At 43.0% G+C, this 22,356-nt stretch overlaps 1 protein-coding gene across 1 annotated transcript in view; it reads right to left on the bottom strand.

Moving 5' to 3' along the window:
- Positions 1 to 1,825: 1,825 nt before the first annotated feature.
- The window catches only part of wdfy3 (WD repeat and FYVE domain containing 3), a 415,649-nt gene continuing 395,118 nt past the window's right edge, over positions 1,826 to 22,356 (bottom strand). The window contains exons 63-68 of the mRNA XM_084308124.1: positions 20,349 to 20,442; positions 19,751 to 19,948; positions 9,841 to 10,164; positions 5,698 to 5,809; positions 2,426 to 2,623; positions 1,826 to 2,003 (exon numbers count right to left, since the gene is read on the bottom strand). Coding sequence (XP_084164250.1) covers positions 1,883 to 2,003; positions 2,426 to 2,623; positions 5,698 to 5,809; positions 9,841 to 10,164; positions 19,751 to 19,948; positions 20,349 to 20,442 — 1,047 coding nt within the window. The 3' untranslated portion in view covers positions 1,826 to 1,882. The remainder of the gene's footprint in view (positions 2,004 to 2,425; positions 2,624 to 5,697; positions 5,810 to 9,840; positions 10,165 to 19,750; positions 19,949 to 20,348; positions 20,443 to 22,356) is intronic.

Below are 22,356 nucleotides of genomic sequence, written 5' to 3'. Positions count from 1 at the left end.
TTTTAGAGTGAAAACATCATCACCCGGATTTCATGCTACAATCTTAAAAATACATGAAGAGGCTTCCGCTTGTGTCCCGTCACAACTACACAACACATCTACCACGGCAACGCCTCCACGTCCAGAGACCCACACAAAAAACACCTCGCCACCGCCTCACATAATCCTAAGAGTCTGTGGAAGTCACGCCCCCCTATTTTCAGAAAAACATCTCTCCTCTTATGTTTGGAGTTGGGATTTGTTCGTCTCAAATAGACTATTTACATCTTGTGGGGGAAGTCATATCAAAACACATCCATTATTTACTTGTGATAAAGAATGACGAAAGAAGTGAGAAAAAAAGAAAAAAAAACTGGTGCTTTGGTGCTGGTACTAAAGTGAAGAATTCTACTGCCATTCTGTCCTGGCTCTGGAAATCAAGTGGTTTTCACTGTTACAGAGTGTACAACAACGTTTTCCTTATCTGTTGTCATATAATGCCACGGGGTCTGAGTATAAGGTCAGCAAGTGACATGTGCACATGGAAACTAATCAAAACATTAAAAAAAATCCCTTGTTTTTGTGCATTAAGAGAACTGGTTAAGGGTTAATGCTTTATAGGAACATTACACTGAAGGAGACCGACCAAAATGTCATTTTTTGTTCTTTTTACATGTTAGTATTAAGAGAAGAATTTGAAGTAAGTACATAAGTATTAGTATTGTTTATTCACAGACGTCAACCCCATGATGTTCTCTCTCTTGGCAAGAAATCGTTCACTCTTGAATATCACAGTGGGCATACACAAACGTGATTTGATATGTTAAACACAACAGAAATAAAAAATAAAATGATAATGTCTCCAGTCTTGAGAAAGCAGCAACGAAAACAACAAAACAATTAGAATGATTATATAAAGGACAGACAAGTTGGTAGGTAAAAATGATAGTTCATCATATAGACTACAAACATGATATATCAATGCAAATTTGGCAAAAAAAAAAAAAAAAAAAAAAATCTCTATTCAATGGCAATGGCTTGATACTGTGGGCAACACACAAAATAAATCACATATTTGTAAACAAAGAAATGATAAAGAAATTAAGTATTTGCATAACTAGACGCACTAGTAATGTCAACCCACAAACATTAATTATTGACATTCATAGGCTTTCCCCATATTATTCCTCTGGGCTTCTGTGACTAGTGACATAAGACTACACACATTAAGTTTAGTTTTTAAAGCCAGGAGTGGTTAGTCACAATGCTATGTTACAGGCAACGACTCTCATTCTTCTCAGTAACCATTATTTTCTTAGTTTTTCCTTTGTTTTCCTCCTCTGGTTAAAAAGGCCATTGTACGTATTTACAATATAAACAACGTTTTCTTCTTTTTTATTTTTTTCAGTCACACCGTGAGAAGAGGCTGTTCCTCGGTCGCTCTAAGAAGCTAAATGGCAGGCGATGATGAGGTGAGGACACGGTGAGGATGGCGTGGCGACGAGGCTTTTTAGTTCTGTGAAAAGCGGGGACTAAAGGTTGTTACTGAACCCTTGCGTGCGCTCGCTGTTCTCCATTCACTCCTCTAGCCTTCCGCCCACCCTCCCGCCACCTTCTCCATCGAGCTCTACTGCCGTTACAGAATGACTGGCGGCCGTCTACTGGCCGATCCCTTTTAGTCTACGTCAGTGTGTTACGTTACATGGTGGTCACTGGACTTGTGAGGGGAAAGGGAGAATGGGCGTTTTTACAGGGAGAGATGGGGGGGGGGGGGGGGGGGGGGGTCAGGGAGAGAGGTTACAGCAAGGCGGGGTGTGGAAGTGATGGAAGGCTCCTCTACGGGGGGGGGGGGGGGGGTGTCCGTCCGTGGAACGGGTGGAGGGTGGAGGTCGGGGTCAAGGCTTCAGTTTCTGCTGCCGTCCTCCGAGCCGCGTTCATGCTGCAGGTTGTAGTAACAGTTCTGACAGACACGCACCGGGGACGAGATCTGCAGCCTCTTGATCTCCGACTGGAAGCGGCTGCACCTGGATAGATAGATGGATACTTTATTCATCCCCTAGGGGAAGTTCAGGGTATCTCATAGCTCACACAGGTAAATAGACATGTACAAACAATAAAAATTGCACAGACAATGACAGTTTCTCACAGTCATCAACCAACTATGTCCACATCATGGATTAAAAGTAAGAACATGATGAAATCAGATCTGCCTAACAGGGAGACACGTTACAGTTTTTGGGAGGACAACCTTTGAGGAAAGTCTCTACTTTTGCGACATTACAATCTAAAAGATTTCAGTGGAATTCCTCCTTAGTCATTAGTCATCTCAGGCTAAAATGCAGGCCGAGAAAATAAAGCATTACGCCAACTGCAAGAAATACATGCAAAAACGAAAAGCCCTGGTGATTTGGCGTACTCTGGCAGTGAACTGCGTCAGGGTTCTTACTTGTGGCAGAAGAGCTGGCCACAGTTCCTGCAGTGGTGGCGGCGCTCCGTGAGGGAGAAGCGCACGGCACAGGCGGAGCAGCTGTCCACTACCTCATCCTTCACCCAGTGGTCAGCCGCAGAGCGCCCCGGCTGGTCACTCACAGACCAGCTGAACACGCGGCCCCGTCCGTCCCCCACCAGGATCTTACTGTGGTCCCTGGAAGGTGAGACAACGTTAGAGACATGTTAGGGTGGTGGTGGTGAGGGGTGAACCGTCAGGAGAGAAAGAGAGAAACAGGAAGGGAGAGGAATAGAGAAATAAAAACATACACGTACAACGTACAACACATGTAAGCTTTCAATTGATGTGTCATACATTGAAATCTGAAAATATTTGAAGAAGATATACTTATTTGAATCGAGTTGTTAAACCTCTCGTCTCGGAGCAGAGAACAACTGAGAAAAGACTATCTATCTAAAGTTTGGCTGCATTTTTAACACCTTGGCAAGTTGGCAGTCAGGTACTACAGTAGGTGTGAACAATAGCTCTTATGTCCACCACCCATGACCACTCCAATCTTCTCACATAGCATATTATTTTAATTAGTCATTAAACATGTAGCCTATTATTATTATATCATGTGCTCAGCCTTTGTTCCATTCTTTTATTTTTTATCCACTTTTTATCCTCTTTTTCTATTTTTCTCCCATCCCAATTCCACTGTGCCAATTCTTCCCTCCCCTGTCTTGAACTTTGCTCGCATATGCCCCCCACTGGCCGGTTGTAGGGAGGATAGAAGCCTTGCATCACGTGTCCCCTACGATACACGAGGAGGCAGCCCGTCACATTTTCACCTGCCAGCGCGGACTCTCATTGGCGAGGTGTAACGTGTGGGAGGCTCACACTAGCCCCGCCATTTTTTGTCTCTGCTGTGCAGGCGTCCCCAACCGACCTGTATGAGTCGCTGTCCACAACGTCCAGATTACCACCCATCAACTTCCACCCGCTAGCTCTGCCAATTGAGTTAGTATGACGAGTTGGTGACGAGCGCAATGTCCGCTGCGCCACCCAGCCGTTGTTCTATTCATGCGACAAATGAGTTAGACCAAGCGATATTCCCGGGGGGTTGGTAGTTTTAGGGTTTTCTCACGTTGCATATTATTTTAACTAGACATTAACCATCTAAAGCCGAGTGTTGTGCCCACAGACACTAGACACACGACGCTAGACATGTTTTGCAAAACATGAAATATCTTTGGAACAGTTTTGGATAAAGAGATTCCGTGAGACAGCTGGTTGCGCGTAACGGAGAACAGAGAGAGGTGCTTGTCCCTGGTTTTATAATAAAATGGCAAAAAGACAAAGGTATAATGTTCAACAAGCATTGGAAGGGAGGCAAGGTGCGGATCATTAAATTGGCCATGATTGCAGGGAACAAGTGTATTGCCATGCTGTGGAAAAGTGCTGAATCCCCCCCCATGTCTATGTGGCTTAGTGAAATCTCTTCGTACATGGCATCAGAGAAAATAATGTTCAATCTTAAGAAAAAACCACATCTCTTTGATAAATGCTGGGCTGGGTTTAGGCAATACTTAGAACAGATTACATAGTAGGTTGACGATGTAGGCTATTATTGAAGCTCCCTTTTGTCTTTCTGATGGGTATATATTGCAATGTATATACTGTAAATGTTATTAGTTGCTCTTTGAAGAGAAAAGATGTAACGTTAGATATTTATTTGTCTGGTATAGAAGTATGGGCACCTGTTAGACGGGTGTAACTGGGTTTACTAAATTCTCAAAATGTGTAAAAAAAAGAAAAAACTGAATTTGTTGAGGCCCTAGTCTGGGGGAGGGGAGGGGGGGTCTGTCCTAGAGGTTTTCTTTTTGTTTATATTGATTTTTTATTTTTCTTTCAGGGGGGGGGGGGGGGGGGGGGGGGTATTTTGTATCTATTTTTCTGTAACTCGGGGAGGGGGGGGGGGGGGGGCAGCATTTCCTTTTGTATGGTTGTTGAACTGTTGAACTGATGCTGTAAAACTGAAAAAAAAAGAAAATACCAATAAACATATTGTTTAAAAAAAAACAAGCATTGGAACTTGCATGTATTATTATTATTAATTATTATTATTATTATTATTATTATTATTATTATTATTATTATTATTATTATTATTATTATTATTATTATTATTATTATTATTATTATTATTATTATTATTATTATTATTATACCATGTGTGTGGGTTGGTGGTATGCCCTATCCCGCTATGGGATGTCCCTTACCCACAGAAGCTGGGACGTTATAACAGCCATATCTTCAATATGGTTGATTTTGTTGAGTAGCCCGGTGCATAGTCACAATTTCAACACAAAAGCCATGTGCTTTTCTTTTTTTTTTTAAACTTTGACCAGTCAGCTGGTTCTTTTAGCGTTTATCGCTTTTTCTGGTCAAGCATGACCGACAGAAACAGGTTGAATGGGGTATAGATCGGGGGAAAGACACTCTGAGAAAATACGGCGAGTCCGGGAGTCGAACTCGTGTACCCCAGATCCGTGACGCGCACGGTTGTCCCCGACGCCGAAATAGCGTTGGAGGTACGCGGTGAGCTACTGGAGCTCCCCAGCCATGTGCTCTTCATGGACGTCAACAGACACTCGAGAACAAAGGCGCGTGGCTGGCGATTAACTCTGCCCCAAAACTCAGACTTAAAAACTGCATTTAAACAAAATCTTTTACTATTCAGAGATACTATAACTGTTAGCTGTTACAGTAAATATGTTCTTAAACATTCAAACCGTGATAATATAGGAAAAAACTAAAAACATAAAATAAAATAAAACATTTCATTAATTTTCTTGTGATCTGATTGGTCAAGTTATACCAAGGCACCACATGACATGCCTGCTAGCCGAACAGAGAACAACAAACAAACACATCAATCAATCAATCAATCTAAAGACTAACGTCCAGACCCAAGGCATAACTACATGTCAGTTTCTGTGTTCGGGAGATGAAGAGGTGTCGCTGGAAGTGTGCAGGCTTCCTACAAAACCTCCCTCCACAAAGTGAGGAGGAGATCTAATTGAGTGTAATATCAGTCTAAATATGATCTATGGTCCAACAGATTGAGTACTGACTGCTCAATCCCACAGTTAACATAATACCTACAGTACAGTATGTGTCCAATCTCTACCCATCTTGACCTGTCTCCATCTAGTGTAAGCATCCGGTCTGTGTGGCCATGCAGAAGATGCACACACAGAGAGACACACACACACTCCACTTACTTAGAGATAGCAAGGGAGGTGATTTCAGCTGGGTGAGCGTTGTCCTTGCGGTCGAACGCTGTGTGCATAGTGAGCTTGCTGCGGAAGACCAGCTGGCGTTCCCATCTGTACCCTGCTCCAGGGAACGAACACACACACACACACACACACACACACACACACACACACACACACACACACACACACACACACACACACACACACACACACACACACACACACACACACACACACACACACACACACACACACACACACACACACACACACACACACACACACACACACACACACACACAACACACACACACAACACACACACACACACACACACACACAGGAGTTTAACAATGCACTGAGCCAGACAGATAGAGGAACTAACACACATACACACAGACACTGCAATACACACATGAACACAGACACATGTTCTGCTGGACACAGATCCACACACACATGCTTTTGACAAGTCCACCACACACACAAACACCTGTTGCCATGGAACCGAGGATGACTCAACAGAACAAGTCAACAGATAAGACAATGATTATCTACTAAGGTCTTTCAGAGGATGTCGTATTAGATATGATATATTGTCAGTATCTATGAGAAAATGTAATGTTGTATGTAATGTTTTTGCACGTGTGGGGCATAGATTCAAAGCTAACTTGTCTTCCACAAAGTGGACTTCATATATTCCACATTAATACAAACAGCCTGAGACCTAAACTGGCTGAAATCAAACAATTGTTTTTAAACGGTAAGGCTAACATATTGTGTTTCACAGAAACAAAATTAGACTCATCTGTACAGGATCCAGAGATTGAAATTGAAAACTACTCAATAGTCACAGTATGGAGGTGGCGTCTGCGTGTATATACACAAAGATACCAAATACATCAACCGTACTGACCTTAACCATGACGAAATTGAAACTGTTTGGATTGAAATCTTATTAGACAGGGCGAAACCAGTACTAGTAGGCACAATCTATAGACCGCCAGAACAGAGTGGCTTTTATGACACACTTGATGGGTGTTTAGCTGGGGTGGAGGGGGTAGAAAAAAATTCTTATTGGGGACTGGAACACGGATATGCTGCGTAAAGCAGCACCCGCCTTCAAGGCCTTCAGTAGATTTTCTGATCTGCACGGTTTCAGCCAGCTAATCACCCAACCCACAAGGGTATGTGATTCGACACAAACCACCATTGACCTCATTTTGACCTTTGACAAGTCCATGATCTCCAATAAAGGGGTGATAGCATGCGGGTTAAGTGATTATATGATTTTCTGTACCCGCAAAAAGCTAAAACAGAAGGCCGGCTGTCACAAAACAGTCACATCTAGAGACCTCAAAACTTACTCTAGAGAGGCCTTTAACCTAGAACTGGGGAGCTTGGACTGGTCAGATGAACTCAGTGGTACACAGGTTGAAGAAACATGGCTTGGATTCAAAACAAAATTCACAGCAATACTCAACAACATGGCACCCATAAGAACCACCAGGGTTAAAAATCGCGCTGAGCCATGGATGCACACTGAAATACTGGCCGCTATGAAAACCAGAGACAAAAAATGCTCTGAACTTCATAAAAGTCAGACAAAGCTTTCCAAAAGCTCAAACAGTGAACTCCAAGCCCACGTGGTTGAACTAAAAATTCAAAGAAACAGACTAAGAAATGACGTAAACACCATGATCAAAACCGCAAAAAGAAATTTCATCAACGACAAAACGGAGGAAAACAAAAACAAACCCTGCAAACTTTGGAAATTACTCAATAATCAACTAGGCTGCAGTAAAAAACTTAAAACCAGATTCTCAAACATAACCATAAAGACGGACAACATGCTCATCACAGACAAGCTGGATGTAGCCAATTACTTAAACATCTTCTTCACAAACATAGCCACAACACTGGTAAACAAACTACCCTCCCACTCAGGGCATTATGGGGTAGAACACATAGTAGCATACTACAAAAACCTAGGGGTCCACAAAGACGACTTCAAACTTGAAATGGTAACAACCGATGAGGTACTCAAAAAATGTAGCGCCCTCCAACCTAACAAGGCCACTGGCCATGACAACATCCCCTCCAAATTCCTCAGAGACGCAGCAGCCGCCATCACCCCAGTCATCACTCACATAATAAACCTCTCTATAAAACAGGGACACGTCCCCAAGGACTTCAAAATTGCGAGAGTGACCCCTCTGCACAAAAAGGGCAGCAAATTAGACCCAGGCAACTACCGCCCTGTTTCTATTCTTACCTCCATCTCGAAAGTCATGGAGAAAATAGTCTTCGAACAGGTCGAAAAGTACCTGGCGGAAAAAAATCGAATCTACGAATTCCAATCTGGCTTCAGAACGTCCCACTCCACTGACACATGCCTCCTCTATTTGAACGACCACATCAAACAAGAGGTGGACGCGGGCAAATACTGCGGCATGGTCATGCTGGACCTACAAAAGGCCTTCGACACTGTCAATCACTCCATTCTGATTGACAAGCTAAAAGCAATTGGTTTTGATAGCTTATCAGTGAGCTGGATGCAATCCTACCTGGAGGGGAGAGAACAGATGGTAGAGGTAAACGGTACTCTATCCCCCCCCCTCACAGTGAGCTGTGGTGTTCCACAAGGAAGCATACTAGGACCGCTACTCTTCCTAATTTATGCAAATTACATGTCGTCAGCCTGTGACTGCAACTTGTTCCTGTTTGCGGACGACTCAGCCCTGCTGGTCTCTGACAAGAACAAGTTGCAGGTTGAAAAAACCCTCAGCTCGGAACTAGGCAAAATCTGCATATGGCTCGCTGATAACAAACTATCATTACACATGGGCAAAACAGAGTCCATTCTCTTCGGTTCAAATAACAAACTCAGCAAGACCGACAGCTTCTCAGTTGCAGTGGGTGACAATATTGTCACAAGGAAAGACGAAATTACCTACCTGGGTTCCATCCTAGAGGCAAATCTTTCCTGTGACAAAATGGCATCCAATGTAATAAAAAAAGTCAACCAACGAACTAGATTCTTGTACCGGATCTCCTCTCTGGTAAACAAGAATACCCTGAAGACTCTGGCAGGAGCACTCATTCAAGGGTACTACGACTATGCATGCACCTCATGGTACCAAAGCACCTCAAAGGCGCTTAAAACAAAATTACAAACATCACAAAACAAACTGGTCAGACTACTACTTGACCTTACCCCCAGAACCCACCTCACCCCTGCCCACTTTGACAACCTAGGATGGCTTAGAGTAGACGACAGAGTACAGCAACTTGCAATGGGCCTGGTCTACAAGATACACTATACGACTAAGGTACCCATGTACATGTCAAAATACTTCCCTAAGGTCAGTGAATACCACAACCACTACACCAGAGGAAGCTCAACAAATCATGTTAAACCCAGATTCGGCTCAAACAAGGGACTAAATACGTTTCGCAATTATGCCACATCAATGTGGAATGCCCTACCCAAAGCTGTAAAGGAATGTGAATCCCTACCCACATTCAAAACCGCTCTTAAAGAGCACCTACGGGAGGCTGCAATTCGAAACTGGCCACCGTAAATGCCCAAAACCCCCACCACCTCCTAATAGACAGTCTCCTCCCGACCGCATGTATATATTCCCTCCCCGCCGTATGTATATCTCTCTCCCACCCACCCACCCCCTCCTAATGTACAGTCCCCTCCCCATCATATGTATATACTCTGTCAGGATCTAGGGGTAACAGTACTATATATTTGAATACCGTTTATGTCACAAATGTATCAGTACTAAATACCTATATGTCCCTATGCCATAAATGTCATGTATGTTGTGTATGTCATAAATGTCTATATGAATTGAAAATGGGGGACCCTGATGGAAACAAGACAAACGTCTTTCTCAGGTCTGCATCCCCTTAACAATTGTGTGTATTGAGCCGTACTGTATTGTACCCATTCTGCAATCTGTTAAATAAAGTTTTCATTCATTCATTCATTCATTCATTCATTCATTCATTCAGCCACCACTGCAGAGTGGCTAACTGTGGGAGAATAACTGACTTTATTACTGACTGAGTGACTGAGTAACATTGCTTTGCATCTAAAAACAAAATGGACCACTCTAATCAATGGACACCCACCTGCCCTCAGCTGGTTGTAGGGCCGTGCCTCCATGGTAGTGGGATGGAGGGGCTGATGAGCCCCTGACCCAGACTGGCCCTGAGACTGGCCATGAGCCTGGCCCTGAGACTGGCCCTGAGCCTGGCCCTGAGCCTGGGGAGGGTGAACAGGGTGTGGGTGCTGTGTGGCCCCCCCAGGGTTCCCCCCAGGCTTGGCCTGGCCCTCAGAGTAGTTGACGAACACGAAGCCATCCTTCTCGTCGATGCTGAGGGTGTCCGACCAGCGCCTGGAATCCTCAGAGCTGCTGTCCACCGACCACGATGCCCCCGGTCGGCTGGTCGGGCCTTGTGGAGAGAGACAGAAAGAGAGAGAGAGTGAGAGGTAGAGAGAGAGAGTGAGAGGTAGAGTGAGAGAGGTAGAGAAAGAGACAGAGGTAGAGGAAAAGAGAGACAGAGAGGGTCAAGTCAAGTCAAGAGTTTTATTTGTCACGGCATACAGGGCATACAGTGAAATGCGGGTGGTCATGCCCGCAGCGATTGTGCAATAATACAAGTAATAAGAATAAGACATAACAGGTATAATGTACATAAAGTTTAAAATGCATGGTAAAAGACATGCTAAGGTCCTGCGATAGTGCAATACAGTGTTAAGCTACAGATGAGGCACTGGGTCATACACTACTATACAATACTATACTATACAATATACAGTTATACTATATATCCTTATGCTATCTTGCTATATCCATTTATTGCTATACAAGAACCACTCCTGTTCTTTATTATTATTTTTTTATTTAAATTTAATAAAGTAAAGTGACCTTTTCATTTTGTAAAGTGACCGTTTGGTGTGAGCGTGTGCAGCATGTGTGTGTGTGTGTGTGTTCCTGCTAAAGCGACTGTTAGTGTGTGAGCGTATACAGTATGTGTGTGTGCTCATGTGTGCTTGTGTGTGGAGAGTTCAGTGTTCAAGGCTCTGATGGCCTGGGGGAAGAAGCTGAGCCGAAGTCTCTCTGTCCTAGTTGCTGGTGTGCACAGGCGTTTGCCTGACCGCAGCAGCTTGAACAGGCTGTTGTTGGGGTGGTGAGGGTCTTTCATTATTCTGCAGGCTCTGGATTTGCACCTCTTGTTATATAAGTCCTGCAGGGGTGGTAGTGCAATACCCGTAGTACGCTCAGCTGAGCGCACCACTCTCTGTAGGGCCTTCTTGTCCTGTGCCTTGCGGTTTCCATACCAGGCAGTGATGTTTCCAGTCAAGATGCTCTCTACAGCTCCGGAGTAGAAGGACTGGAGTATCTTCCCTAATACTCGGAACTTCCTTAACACTTTGATTGCCAGCGTGGCGTGCACTATTTATCGTTGGATGCCACCACCCACTTCAATGATATCGCTCTAAACGCATAATCTCTGTCTTAAATTATGGCTATGTGTCTAATCTGCCCGTCGTTTATCAATGACTTGTTTGCAGTCAACATTGTCGAGATGGATTTTTTTTTTTTTTTTAATCAGTTCATTTCCGTTTTATAGCATTTTGAAAAGCCCTCGTTTTTCAGGAAAATATATAGATTCCGTGATAATCGCCCTTTACTGGAATATTCTGGCATACACAAAAAACGTTGTAATTTTTCTGCCTATTTATGAATCGTTTTCAAATAAACGCTAGATTATCGATAGTATATGTGTACTTATGCACGCTAGAGAAGCGATCTGAAAAATATATTCTCTCATTTCCTGATCAGCGCGCACACAGACACACACATAGGGCACACGTTGATATATAGGTCAAAACAGATCCGATTAGCCCAAGACTGGTAAAATAAATTGCTTACCTCAGATCAGATGTTATCCAAAAAGATTATTCCAATTCCTGATCGCCATTCCAAATATCGATCGCGTTTATTGATTCAGCGTTGGGTACTGGAAATACATAATCCACGCTGTTCTGAGGGTCGGCGATCAACTTGGGTCTCTTCAGATGCCTCGCCGGAAAAGTAACATGAGGAGCTGAACCTGGCCACACAATCATGTGTGTAGAGTGAATACAGCAGGGGGCTCAGGACACAGCCCTGGGGGGACCCGATACTCAGGGTGATGGTGTTGGAGGTCTGACCCCCCCACCCTGACCGCCTGATGCCTTTCACTCAGAAAGTCCAGTATCCAGGCGCTCAGAGCGGAGCTCAGACCCAGCTCGATCAGCTTGTCCACCAGTCTGGTGGGGACTATGCTGTTGAATGCTGAGCTCAGGGGCGAAAATCTGATATCAATTTTGGGGGGGACAATTACATTACATTTTCTCAAGAGCAATTCCTGGGGGGGACACACCAAAAGTAGTGCTGTAACACATAGCCTACGTTGTAATATGTTAAATGTATATTGAGGAACAGAGTTGTTTTGTATGTTAGAAGAGACTTTTAAGTTTAAGTCAAGCACTTTGATATATGTTATGTTTAAGTCAAGCACTTTGATATATGTTATGTTTAAGTCAAGCACTTTGATATGTTATGTTGACTGTTTAAACAAATCGTGGTTCAGTCACCAGTTTAAGTTTGAGAGTGGCAACAATCCATGGCATTGTCCAATTATGTTCAAATAAATGTTAAGAATTTATTCTTAATTGCTTGCCTGGGTAAATAAAGGTTAAATAAATTAAATAAACATTTCTATATTTATTTTACAAGTCTAAAAAATAGAGAACATTTCATAATGTTGCCAAACAAAAACTCAACAAACATACCTGAGACTCCCTGTCTCTGCCAGTCTACTGTATCTGTCCCCAGCTCTGCACACACTGTGCAGGTTATTTACAGTAGGGGATGGGCTTCTATCATATTATCTTCTATTATTCTATAATGGGCTTCGATCTACCAGGTAGCTAGCTAGTCAAACACTGGTTGGTGTTACTAGCAGCTAGCAACGTCAGCTAACCGCTAGCTAAGATAAAGAGTGACCTGTAATTCAATGCAGCGGAAATTAAGAGAAGGTGGTGATTATACATGTGTTTTATTGTATTGAGTGGTAGAAGTAAAGACATGTCTAACATATCCTTTGTTTGAACAACTTACTGGAAAGGTCTGCCACGGTGATATTTACACACGCACTGAGCCTACCTGCATCTCATGCACCACTGACTGCGTGCTGGGGGTGGGACTCGGGAGGCAGTTGATCAAACCATTGTGAAGGAAATGCGGGGGGGGGGTCGCAATCTTTGGAAACTTTAAAACTCGCTATTAAGTGTCTATAATCAGTGTAAGGGCAACCTAACAAGAAATGTTGCCAGTGAGGGAAATACTGGGTGAAGCTCTTTCCTACGCGTGATGCTTGTTGATAATAAAATGATGTCTTCTCCTTGGTTACTGTTGAGAGTTTTATTACTACTTGCGGTGTGGACAAATATAAGCATACAAAATAAACTCAAAAAGTGACTCAATGTAACTGAAAACAAACAAACGAGCACGGTAAAAAGATAGTGTGGCTTCCCTGTGGTAATTACCCAAATTCCCTGCCGCTGCACACCTGTGAACCCATACATATAGACTGCACCTAAGCGCACATGAGCCCCGCCTCCTGAGCCCACTGCCTGCTAATTGGTCAACACTTTCATGATGACACGGTGCCTTCATACAGTAACATAAAGGCAGAAAATCATTAAATTGGCTACAACAATCAGCACAAGTTCTTTCATTTCGTATTATTATTTATTCTATTGAATTACATAGTTATGTTTACAGTGATATATTGGGGGGGACATATCATATCTTTCACAGGATGGGGGGGGACATGTCCCCCGTGGGATTTCTGCACCTGGCTGAGCTATAGTCAATGAACAACAGTCTCACATAGCCCCCCTTCTGGCTGTCTAAGGGGGGGGGGGGGGGGGAGAGAACAGAGGTAGAGTAAGAGACAGAGGTAGAGTGAGAAAGGTAGAGAAAGAGAGAGACAGATGGAGGAAGAGGGAGAGAAATACGCCAACATTATAGGAAATGTGCTTACCATCTTCTCCAGAGTCAGACAAGAAGATAGATACCAATTTCCTCTCTGTGCATTCAGTAGAAAGCTATCCATCTGCAAACTAGCCTAGCTTAGCACAAATGAATGGAAGCAGATACAGACATTATCCTAGCTTAAAACTCCGGGAGGGGTGTTTTTGGACAACAGCTGGTCCTCATCTGCTTCCAATAATTTGTGCTAAGATAGGCTAGCTTGTAGCCAGATAGCTTTCTACTGAAAGCACAAAGAGGAAATTGTTATCCATCTTCTTGCCTGACTCTGGAGAAGACTGTAAACACATTTCCGATAATGTTGGCATATTTCTTTAACCCTAGCATGTGTACACATCCCAGCTACTATCCCAGCTACGCCATCTTCATTTGCAGTATTGCAATAATGGAAAATAAATGCTGCATTGCGAATCCATTTCAGAAACTACATTGCTTCTCCACACGCCAGAACCTTTCAGAGACCAATGTCACGCCTCATTTGTATCGTCACAGAGTGGCATCTATCAGTGAGGACAATGTTGTTTTCCTTTTCCTCATCCTCCTCCTTTCAAGTCCTCTCTCACACACTACCTGAAATGACGGTGATATAATAGGAAGGTTCTAGTATGATATAATAGGAAGGTTCTAGTATGATATAATAGGAAGGTTCTTGCATGATATGATGATATAATAGGACGGTTCTAGTATGATATAATAGGAAGGTTCTAGTATGATATAATAGGAAGGTTCTTGCATGATATAATAGGAAGGTTCTAGTATGATATAATAGGAAGGTTCTTGCATGATATAATAGGAAGGTTCTTGCATGATATAATGATATAATAGGAAGGTTCTAGTAGGATATAATAGGAAGGTTCTTGCATGATATAATAGGAAGGTTCTAGTATGATATAATAGGAAGGTTCTTGCTTGTGTGGTAGAAAATATATGTTTCATCCTATTACATAATTTTTACAGCTTACTGGGCCTGTTCATAGCTCTGTTTAAATACATATTATCTGTACAGCCTTGACTAGTTAATACAAGATACAAGAGTTTTATTTGTCACGGCATGCAGGTATACAGTGAAATGCGGGGGGTCTCGCCTGCAACAATGTGCATAATACAAGTAATAATATAATATAAGAGTCCAACCAATAGAGCGACATAGTGCAATAACAAGTAAACAAAGTAGGCATATCGGTATCTGTACATTCTTAAAGTGATCTTTCCTTCTGTAAAGTGTCCGTAGTCTGAGCGTGTGCAGCATGAGTGTGTGTGTGCTCATGTTAAAGTGGCTGCTAGTGTGTGAGCGTGTACAGTGTGTGTGTTGTGTGTGTGCTTGTGCGTGGAGAGTTCAGTGTTCAGGACTCTGATGGCCTGTGGGAAGAAGCTGAGCCTAAGTCTCTCTGTCCTCGTTACTGGTGCTCGCAGGCGTTTGCCTGACCGCAGCTGCATGACCAGGCTGTTGTTGGGGTGGTGAGGGTCTTTCATTATCCTGCAGGCTCTGGATTTGCACCTCTTGTTGTATAGGACCTGCAGGGTTGGTAGTGCAATACCCGTGGTACGCTCGGCTGAGCGCACCACTCTCTGTAGGGCCTTCTTGTCCTGTGCCGTGCTGTTGCCATACCAGGCAGTGATGTTTCCGGTCAAGATGCTCTCTACAGCTCCGGAGTAGAAGGACTGGAGTATCTTCCCCGATACTCTGAACTTCCTTAACTGTCTCAGGTGGTAGAGGCGCTGCTTCGCCTTTTTAACGACTGAGTCTATGTGTGTTGTCCATGTCAGGTCCTCTGAGATGTGGACCCCCAGGTACTTGAAGCTGCTCACCCTGTCCACGGTAGCCCCGTTTATCCTCAGTGGTGTGTGTGTCTCCTGCTGTCTCCTCCTAAAATCCACGATCAGCTCCTTGGTTTTACCAATGTTCAGGAGCAGGCTGTTATCCTGGCACCAGCGTTCCAGTACCTCAACCTCCTCCCGGTAGGCTTTCTCGTCATTGTCCGAGATCAGCCCCACCACCACCGTGTCGTCCGCAAACTTCACTATGGAGTTGGAGCTGATATAGTTAACTAGTATATGGCTCAGACACTAGGGCGACAGTATTAAGTGTTCTTAAAACAATGGCCAAGGCCCAGGACAGCTTGACTTACCGGTAGATATGTCACGTTTAAGGAAAATCACATCGTGTTATTTTCTTGTTAGTCTTCATATCAGTCTTGTGTGAGACACAACAAAACCCCTAAACCCATCTTTTGTTTTAATTAGTCATTCCCAGCTGGTATTTAATTGTAAGTCTGACCAGAGCTCTTTCTCACTTTCTGGTCAGACACTCGTATTAGTTGAGCTTATAGGACTAGATATTACAATCCCTTAGATAATCAGCACTTTTTTTGAATGGGGTAGTGGTAAAAGCTTCACTGGGGTCTTCAGGTGGGCACCCTCCTTCATTGTTTGTTGACAGGCCCACGACACCTCCGAAGGGCTCAACGGCAACACCTGGCGTCCCAGGTGTGCCCCCCTCTGCTTTTACCACTCGATGCTCTTCTTTCAGCTCCAAAGAAGGTTGCAAGTGACTTGGTTCCAAGTTCTCTGATGTGCTTGAATTACTTTCAGCCGGGGTACTGATGCTCGGTGGACTGTGGGTTAAATCCTGCCGCTGAGCTTCACTCGCCTGACTTGACCTTTCTCTCAGAAGATAATGGTCAATGCGAGATCCCGGCCTCACTTTCTTCAAGCACTTCATCCGGCCTTGATGTATTCGTAGGCCTCTGATGGATGTTACCTTGGACCAGCCACAGCTACATACTCTGTGCTCCTGTCCTTCAGTTGATGTGCCGATTATCTGGTTCGTCGTCGTTCCAGGGTCTGTTACCGGGTGGTCAGCCGATGAGTCATCTTCCGCCCCCGCTCTCGCAGACTCTAGGGGTGTTTTTCTCTTTAGACTTTTCGTAGCAATGAGGGGTGGCTTTTGTGCACTTAATTAAGCGACAGAGCCTGCCATCATGGATAGCTAGTCCATGACAGCCCCGTTGGGGTCTTTCCTTCCTGTCAGCTGTCTTTCCAAGCCGTCACATGGTCTTTCCCTTGTTGTCAGCTGCACTTTCACAGCAGTCACTGGATTTCTCCAGTTTATCAGTTGAGCTTATAGGACTAGATATTACAATCCCTTACACTTGTCTCTGATTGTAAACTGAGGATACTTTTCCACAACACATGATATAATAGGAAGGTTCTAGTATGATATAATGATATAATAGTAAGGTTCTAGTATGATATAATAGGAAGGTTCTAGTATGATGTAATAGTAAGGTTCTAGTATGATATAATGATATAATTAGTAAGGTTCTAGTATGATATAATGATATAATAGTAAGGTTCTAGTATGATATAATAGGAAGGTTCAAGTATGATATAATAGTAAGGTTCTAGTATGATATAATGATATAATTAGTAAGGTTCTAGTATGATACGACATCTAAGGGAGATCCCCCCCCTTGAACGGCGCTTCTAAGATTTCTCCCCTCCACATTGCCTGTGGCGCTTTTTTTTCCTATTGCTAGGTTTTTAGTGAGTTTTTCCTTACCTTCGCGTGGGGTATGTCTGGGAGTGTTGCATTCATTTATTTATTTTACATTTTATTTTGGATTTCATGGTGTTTTTGTTTTGTTCTTGATTTATTGTGATGTTTCTTCTAGACTTGTTTAACACATTGACTGCCACGCTTCTATCCATCAATGTATGATCACTGCCACCAGTCTAAGCCTATGGAGATGTTCACCTTCTTTGCAGGGCTATAACTTTTTAAATTGTATTGCTAAATTAACATTACTATGGCCCATTCAACATCGATTATCTATCGTTCAGGATGTAGGAACGTTATACTTTTTCAGTCATAGATTCTTCCAAAAATACCGTCTAGAATATAAGTATGTTTTTATCGTTTTCTGCAGTAATTCCTAGAACGTGAGTTATAGGCATAAACGCATATATAGATTATCAACTGCCATTTATTGCCGATACGCGCTATATTAAAAATTTCAACTGCACATGATCCTAAACGTTATGACTCATCATGCGCGGATGAACGGGGGGGGGGGGGTCGTTTATAATTCCGTGATCGTCAGTAAATGCTTTATGTAGTATGGGTTGATTTATTGATCAGATGGTTTGTAAATAAAGAAATGTACAATCGCCTTGAAAATAACGTTACTGTCCTCTTACCGTTCGCCGATGAGACTGGAGGAAAAAGATCCCACTTATTTGACGTCGATCGACTAGATCCATTTCCGATTTGTATGGCCCCAAAAAGCCCAAATCATATCGATTATTGAGTTATGGCAGCGATCCATATACACGGATGTGTGTCTAGAGTCCCGCAACAATATGTGACTGATGTTTGAAACGTTAAATGTAAAAGAGTTAAATTTCAGATATTCACTGTTTAAAAGGGTAGGTTCCGAAATGTTACACCTATCCCTATTTCTTACTTAGAATGATTTAAATCTGTAGATTCCTTTCTCAGCACAATGCTTTCTGGACGTGCGTCGGGCCCTTCTAGCATAACAACTACAGAGCCCGTCTGTCCCGTTCATGCAGGGTCCTGGTGTGTTCCTATTGGATACCTGCAGCTCCGGGTAGTGGTGAACGATATAGCGGCCGATATGGTCATTTATTTTTACAAATCGGTATCGTTCCGATGTCAAAATATAATATCGGCCGCCGATATAATACCAATACTTTTGGCTTTGGCCATTTAAGGCCTACTACTGTACTTTAAAGTTTTTAACTGTTGTACAATGTTCACAGAATACAGTGACTTGGTCTCAAGTGAGTTAGATGTCTATTGGGAATACTCAGGGTTAACTTATCCATAGTGTGAATTCAGGACACACTTGTATCCTTTATAAAAATGTATTTTTATTTAAATATTATATATATATTTTTACATGTTTTGGTCTTACATTTTTTCAAAATATCAAAAGAATATAAAAAATAAATGCGTTTTGGAATAGCATAAACAATTGTTTTCTATACAGAGATATCGACATCGGTAAATATCGGTATCGGCCAGAACAGCAATATTAATATCGTTTATCGTTATCGGCCACAATTTTCACATCGGTGCATCACTAGCTCCGGGTAGTCAGCGGAGCGGGCCGCGCTCCAGTCTGTACAAGCCCTGAGATAAACGCTGAAACCTGCTTTGGGTGCTCTATGGAGTAGGTTCCAGTGATACAAGCAGGACTTGTACAGACTGACGTGTGGCCCCATTGACTTTACATGATCTTTGTGGCTGACTAGCTGGAGTGGTGGGTATCCAGCTTGAAGAACAGCATGGATTGTGCCGAGAAAGAACTCTATTGATCGACAACATCATTGGTACTGTAAGTAGGGCCAAGGGATCCAAGATTCTGAACTTACCCTTTAAGTCATTGTAAAACTAAGTAGAAATCATTAGTCACGTTAGTGGCTATCTCAAGTTTATAAAACAGTCACATCTTAGAGGAGGTTGTGCTGCCTAATGTACATGAGGTAACAATGTTTTATACAAAATACAGCATTTTACAGCATATCCTCCTGAATGAAAGCGGAGAGGGGGATGTCTGTGTACCTTTGCGTCTGTTGACAGGTATGTAAAGCGGAGAGAGATGTCTGTGTACCTTTGTGTCTGTAGACAGGTATATAAAGCAGAGAGGGATGTCTGTGTACCTTTGTGTCTGTAGACAGGTATATAAAGCAGAGAGGGATGTCTGTGTACCTTTGTGTCTGTAGACAGGTATGTAAAGCAGAGAGGGATGTCTGTGTACCTTTGTGTCTGTAGACAGGTATGTAAAGCAGAGAGGGATGTCTGTGTACCTTTGTGTCTGTAGACAGGTATGTAAAGCAGAGAGGGATGTCTGTGTACCTTTGTGTCTGTAGACAGGTATGTAAAGCGGAGAGGGATGTCTGTGTACCTTTGGGTCTGTGGACGGCGCTGCCAGGCTGGCTGCCCCCGCCAGAAGAGGTGGCACATGGAGCCTTGGGCTCCTGGCTCAGGCTGGGCTCCTGGCTCAGGCTGGGCTCCTGGCTCAGGCTGGGCTCCTGGCTCAGGCTGGCCTCGTCTCCGTCCGACTCGCTGCTGTCATCGTCCACGTTGTGGCTCTCACCACCCTCTGCTCAGAGGGAGAGAAAGAGGAGGAGGGTCTGGTTTTAAGGGGAATTTGCTGCTAGTTTTTTTGGCCCGGTCTGAGTTAATTTCCCTGTAGTGAGTGTTGGCCACTTCAGATTAATCATTGACATGTACAGTAACTGAGTCAGTCATCCGTGCCCAACACAGACGTCTTAAGAGACGCTTGTGAATTCACCCCATGTAGAAGGGGTGAGGTAACCATTTCACCTAACACAGATGCATGAGGGAGATCTTTACAGCTTTCTCCTTTACCGATAGGAGCAGCTTTGAGGTCACTACGATGTTTGCCTGCCATTATGTCCAAAAGGAAGACAGAAAATAGACCAAAGACAACAACAATGCTCACAGAACTACTTTTCTTGGGGGGCAAATTTAGGACTCACCCATCTTCTCCTCGCCACAGCATTCAGGCACATCTGGCTCCACAGGCTCCGGAGCAGGTGTTTCTGGGACTTGTAGGAACTCCATTCTCCAGAACTACAACCAGAAAGGTGAATTCAAGCATAACATTGGCAAAGTGAGGAAGATGAGGCATCAAAATGTCTGTTCTTGGAGATACAGTATATGTGCAAACAACCTGAGTGAAATCTGTTTAGTTCAAATGTATTTTTAATTATTATGGCTCATCTCATTTTGATCAGTTGCAAATTGCTTTCACGCTACCGGTTGAATATTTTCACGGGGATCAGCACAACCGAAGTGCAATACTTAGCCTCTCCATTCCATTATAAGGAGCTGTTGAATCAGTTTGCACATGGACCTATAAGGAGCTGGCGGGGCGTTTCTTTCTGTATCCAAATTTCAGTATAGACATATGTACAATGTTCGATGCAGAGTAGACGTAGTTACCATACAATATACAATATACTCACTCATCATATGAAAGTATACAATCAGCGCTTCAAAGGAATGTATCATTTATACAGATTGAACAAATATCTTGATAGCTACGGCTTATTAAACTTGATGGTTTAAGTTCTGAGTGTTCAAAGAGCAGAGGGCTCTTTTCACATATTCTCAGCACAAAGTCCACTTTTAGAGAAGGAATCAGTGCTTGAAATGGATCCAGGTGGACAATGTTTCACTCTTGTCAGTTGACATACTGTAACATGTGCAGTGTTGAAATAAAAAACAAGCCATAGAAGAAAGACAGTCGGAAAGTCACTGTGGCATTAACCAATGAACGCTCAGCATGGAGAAAAAAAAGCAGGGCAGCATAGAGTTCCAATTAGGTGGAACAAAAAAAGAAGATACAATCATGTCCTACTTCAGAGAGATGTTTAAATGAAACGCACTCAGGCAGCCGAGTTCACACTGCATGCTAACGTGTCCCAAATCAGTTTTAATAAGCTGCAATCAACCTATACATGAAACCATAAACTATGACTTCAGTGTCCTCCATGTTTATGTCAATCATCGTTATTGTTCATTTCTGCATGCGGAACAAAGAGATTGAGCAATAAATCTGAATTGAGCACCAACGCTTGCAGTGTGAAAGTAGATTAGATTCACTTTATTGTCATTACACAGTACAAGACAGTGCAACGAGATTGTGTACGTCCAACCAGGATGTGACAATCAACAGTCAGTTGCAATAAGACACATATAAATGAAACTGTACAGTAAAGTGCAAAGGTTAGCACAATGTGCGATGGTAATTTTTTTTCTTTTTTCTTTTTTTTTTTTTTAAATAGAAAAATATTTCTACATAAGCTATATACACACAGGTATACAGTGAGGTGCAGTGGGCTAAGTCGAGTTTTGATTCAGAAGTCTGATAGCCGAGGGGAAGAAACTATTTGTGGTCCTGTTGGTTCTGCCTGGGAGGCTGTGGTACCATGCCCCAGAGCAAGTACCCCGTAGCCATAGTTACCTCCACCACTTTACAGCTGGAAAGTCAGCTGACTGCTAATTGTTGAAGTCAGCAAGAGACTGGGGTTCTATTTCCGGTTAGGACGACATTATAGGAAACAAATTATAATATAATAACCACTGGTGTGTGTATCTACAGTGTACACAAAGCCCAGTGCACCAAGACAATTATACTTCCTCATCCCACTTTACCATTGAATCTATGTTTCTCTCTTTCTCCATTGATTTTCTTTACTCCCTCCTCTCTCGCTTTCGGTGAATCATCATCTTTTCTCTCTGTCTGTCTTTCTGTCTCTTTCTCCCCCCTAATGAGGTTTAAATTTCTCCAGAACATTTGGCCTGTGCCAAAGCAAGAATGAGCTGACACAAGATAACCTGCCCAATTAGTCTATTCCAGACAGCCAACCTTCATTTATTCAGTGGAATTGACTAGAATTTGATTAATTATTCATTTGACAGCTGTAGAATTGACAGCTGTCGAGTCATGGTCCCTTGACAGGTATTACTGTCTCTCTCTCT

This window comes from Notolepis coatsorum, assembly GCF_963971535.1.
Source record: "Notolepis coatsorum genome assembly, chromosome: 1".
NCBI lineage: Eukaryota > Metazoa > Chordata > Actinopteri > Aulopiformes > Paralepididae > Notolepis > Notolepis coatsorum.
This window is presented reverse-complemented; position numbering and strand designations above follow the sequence as displayed.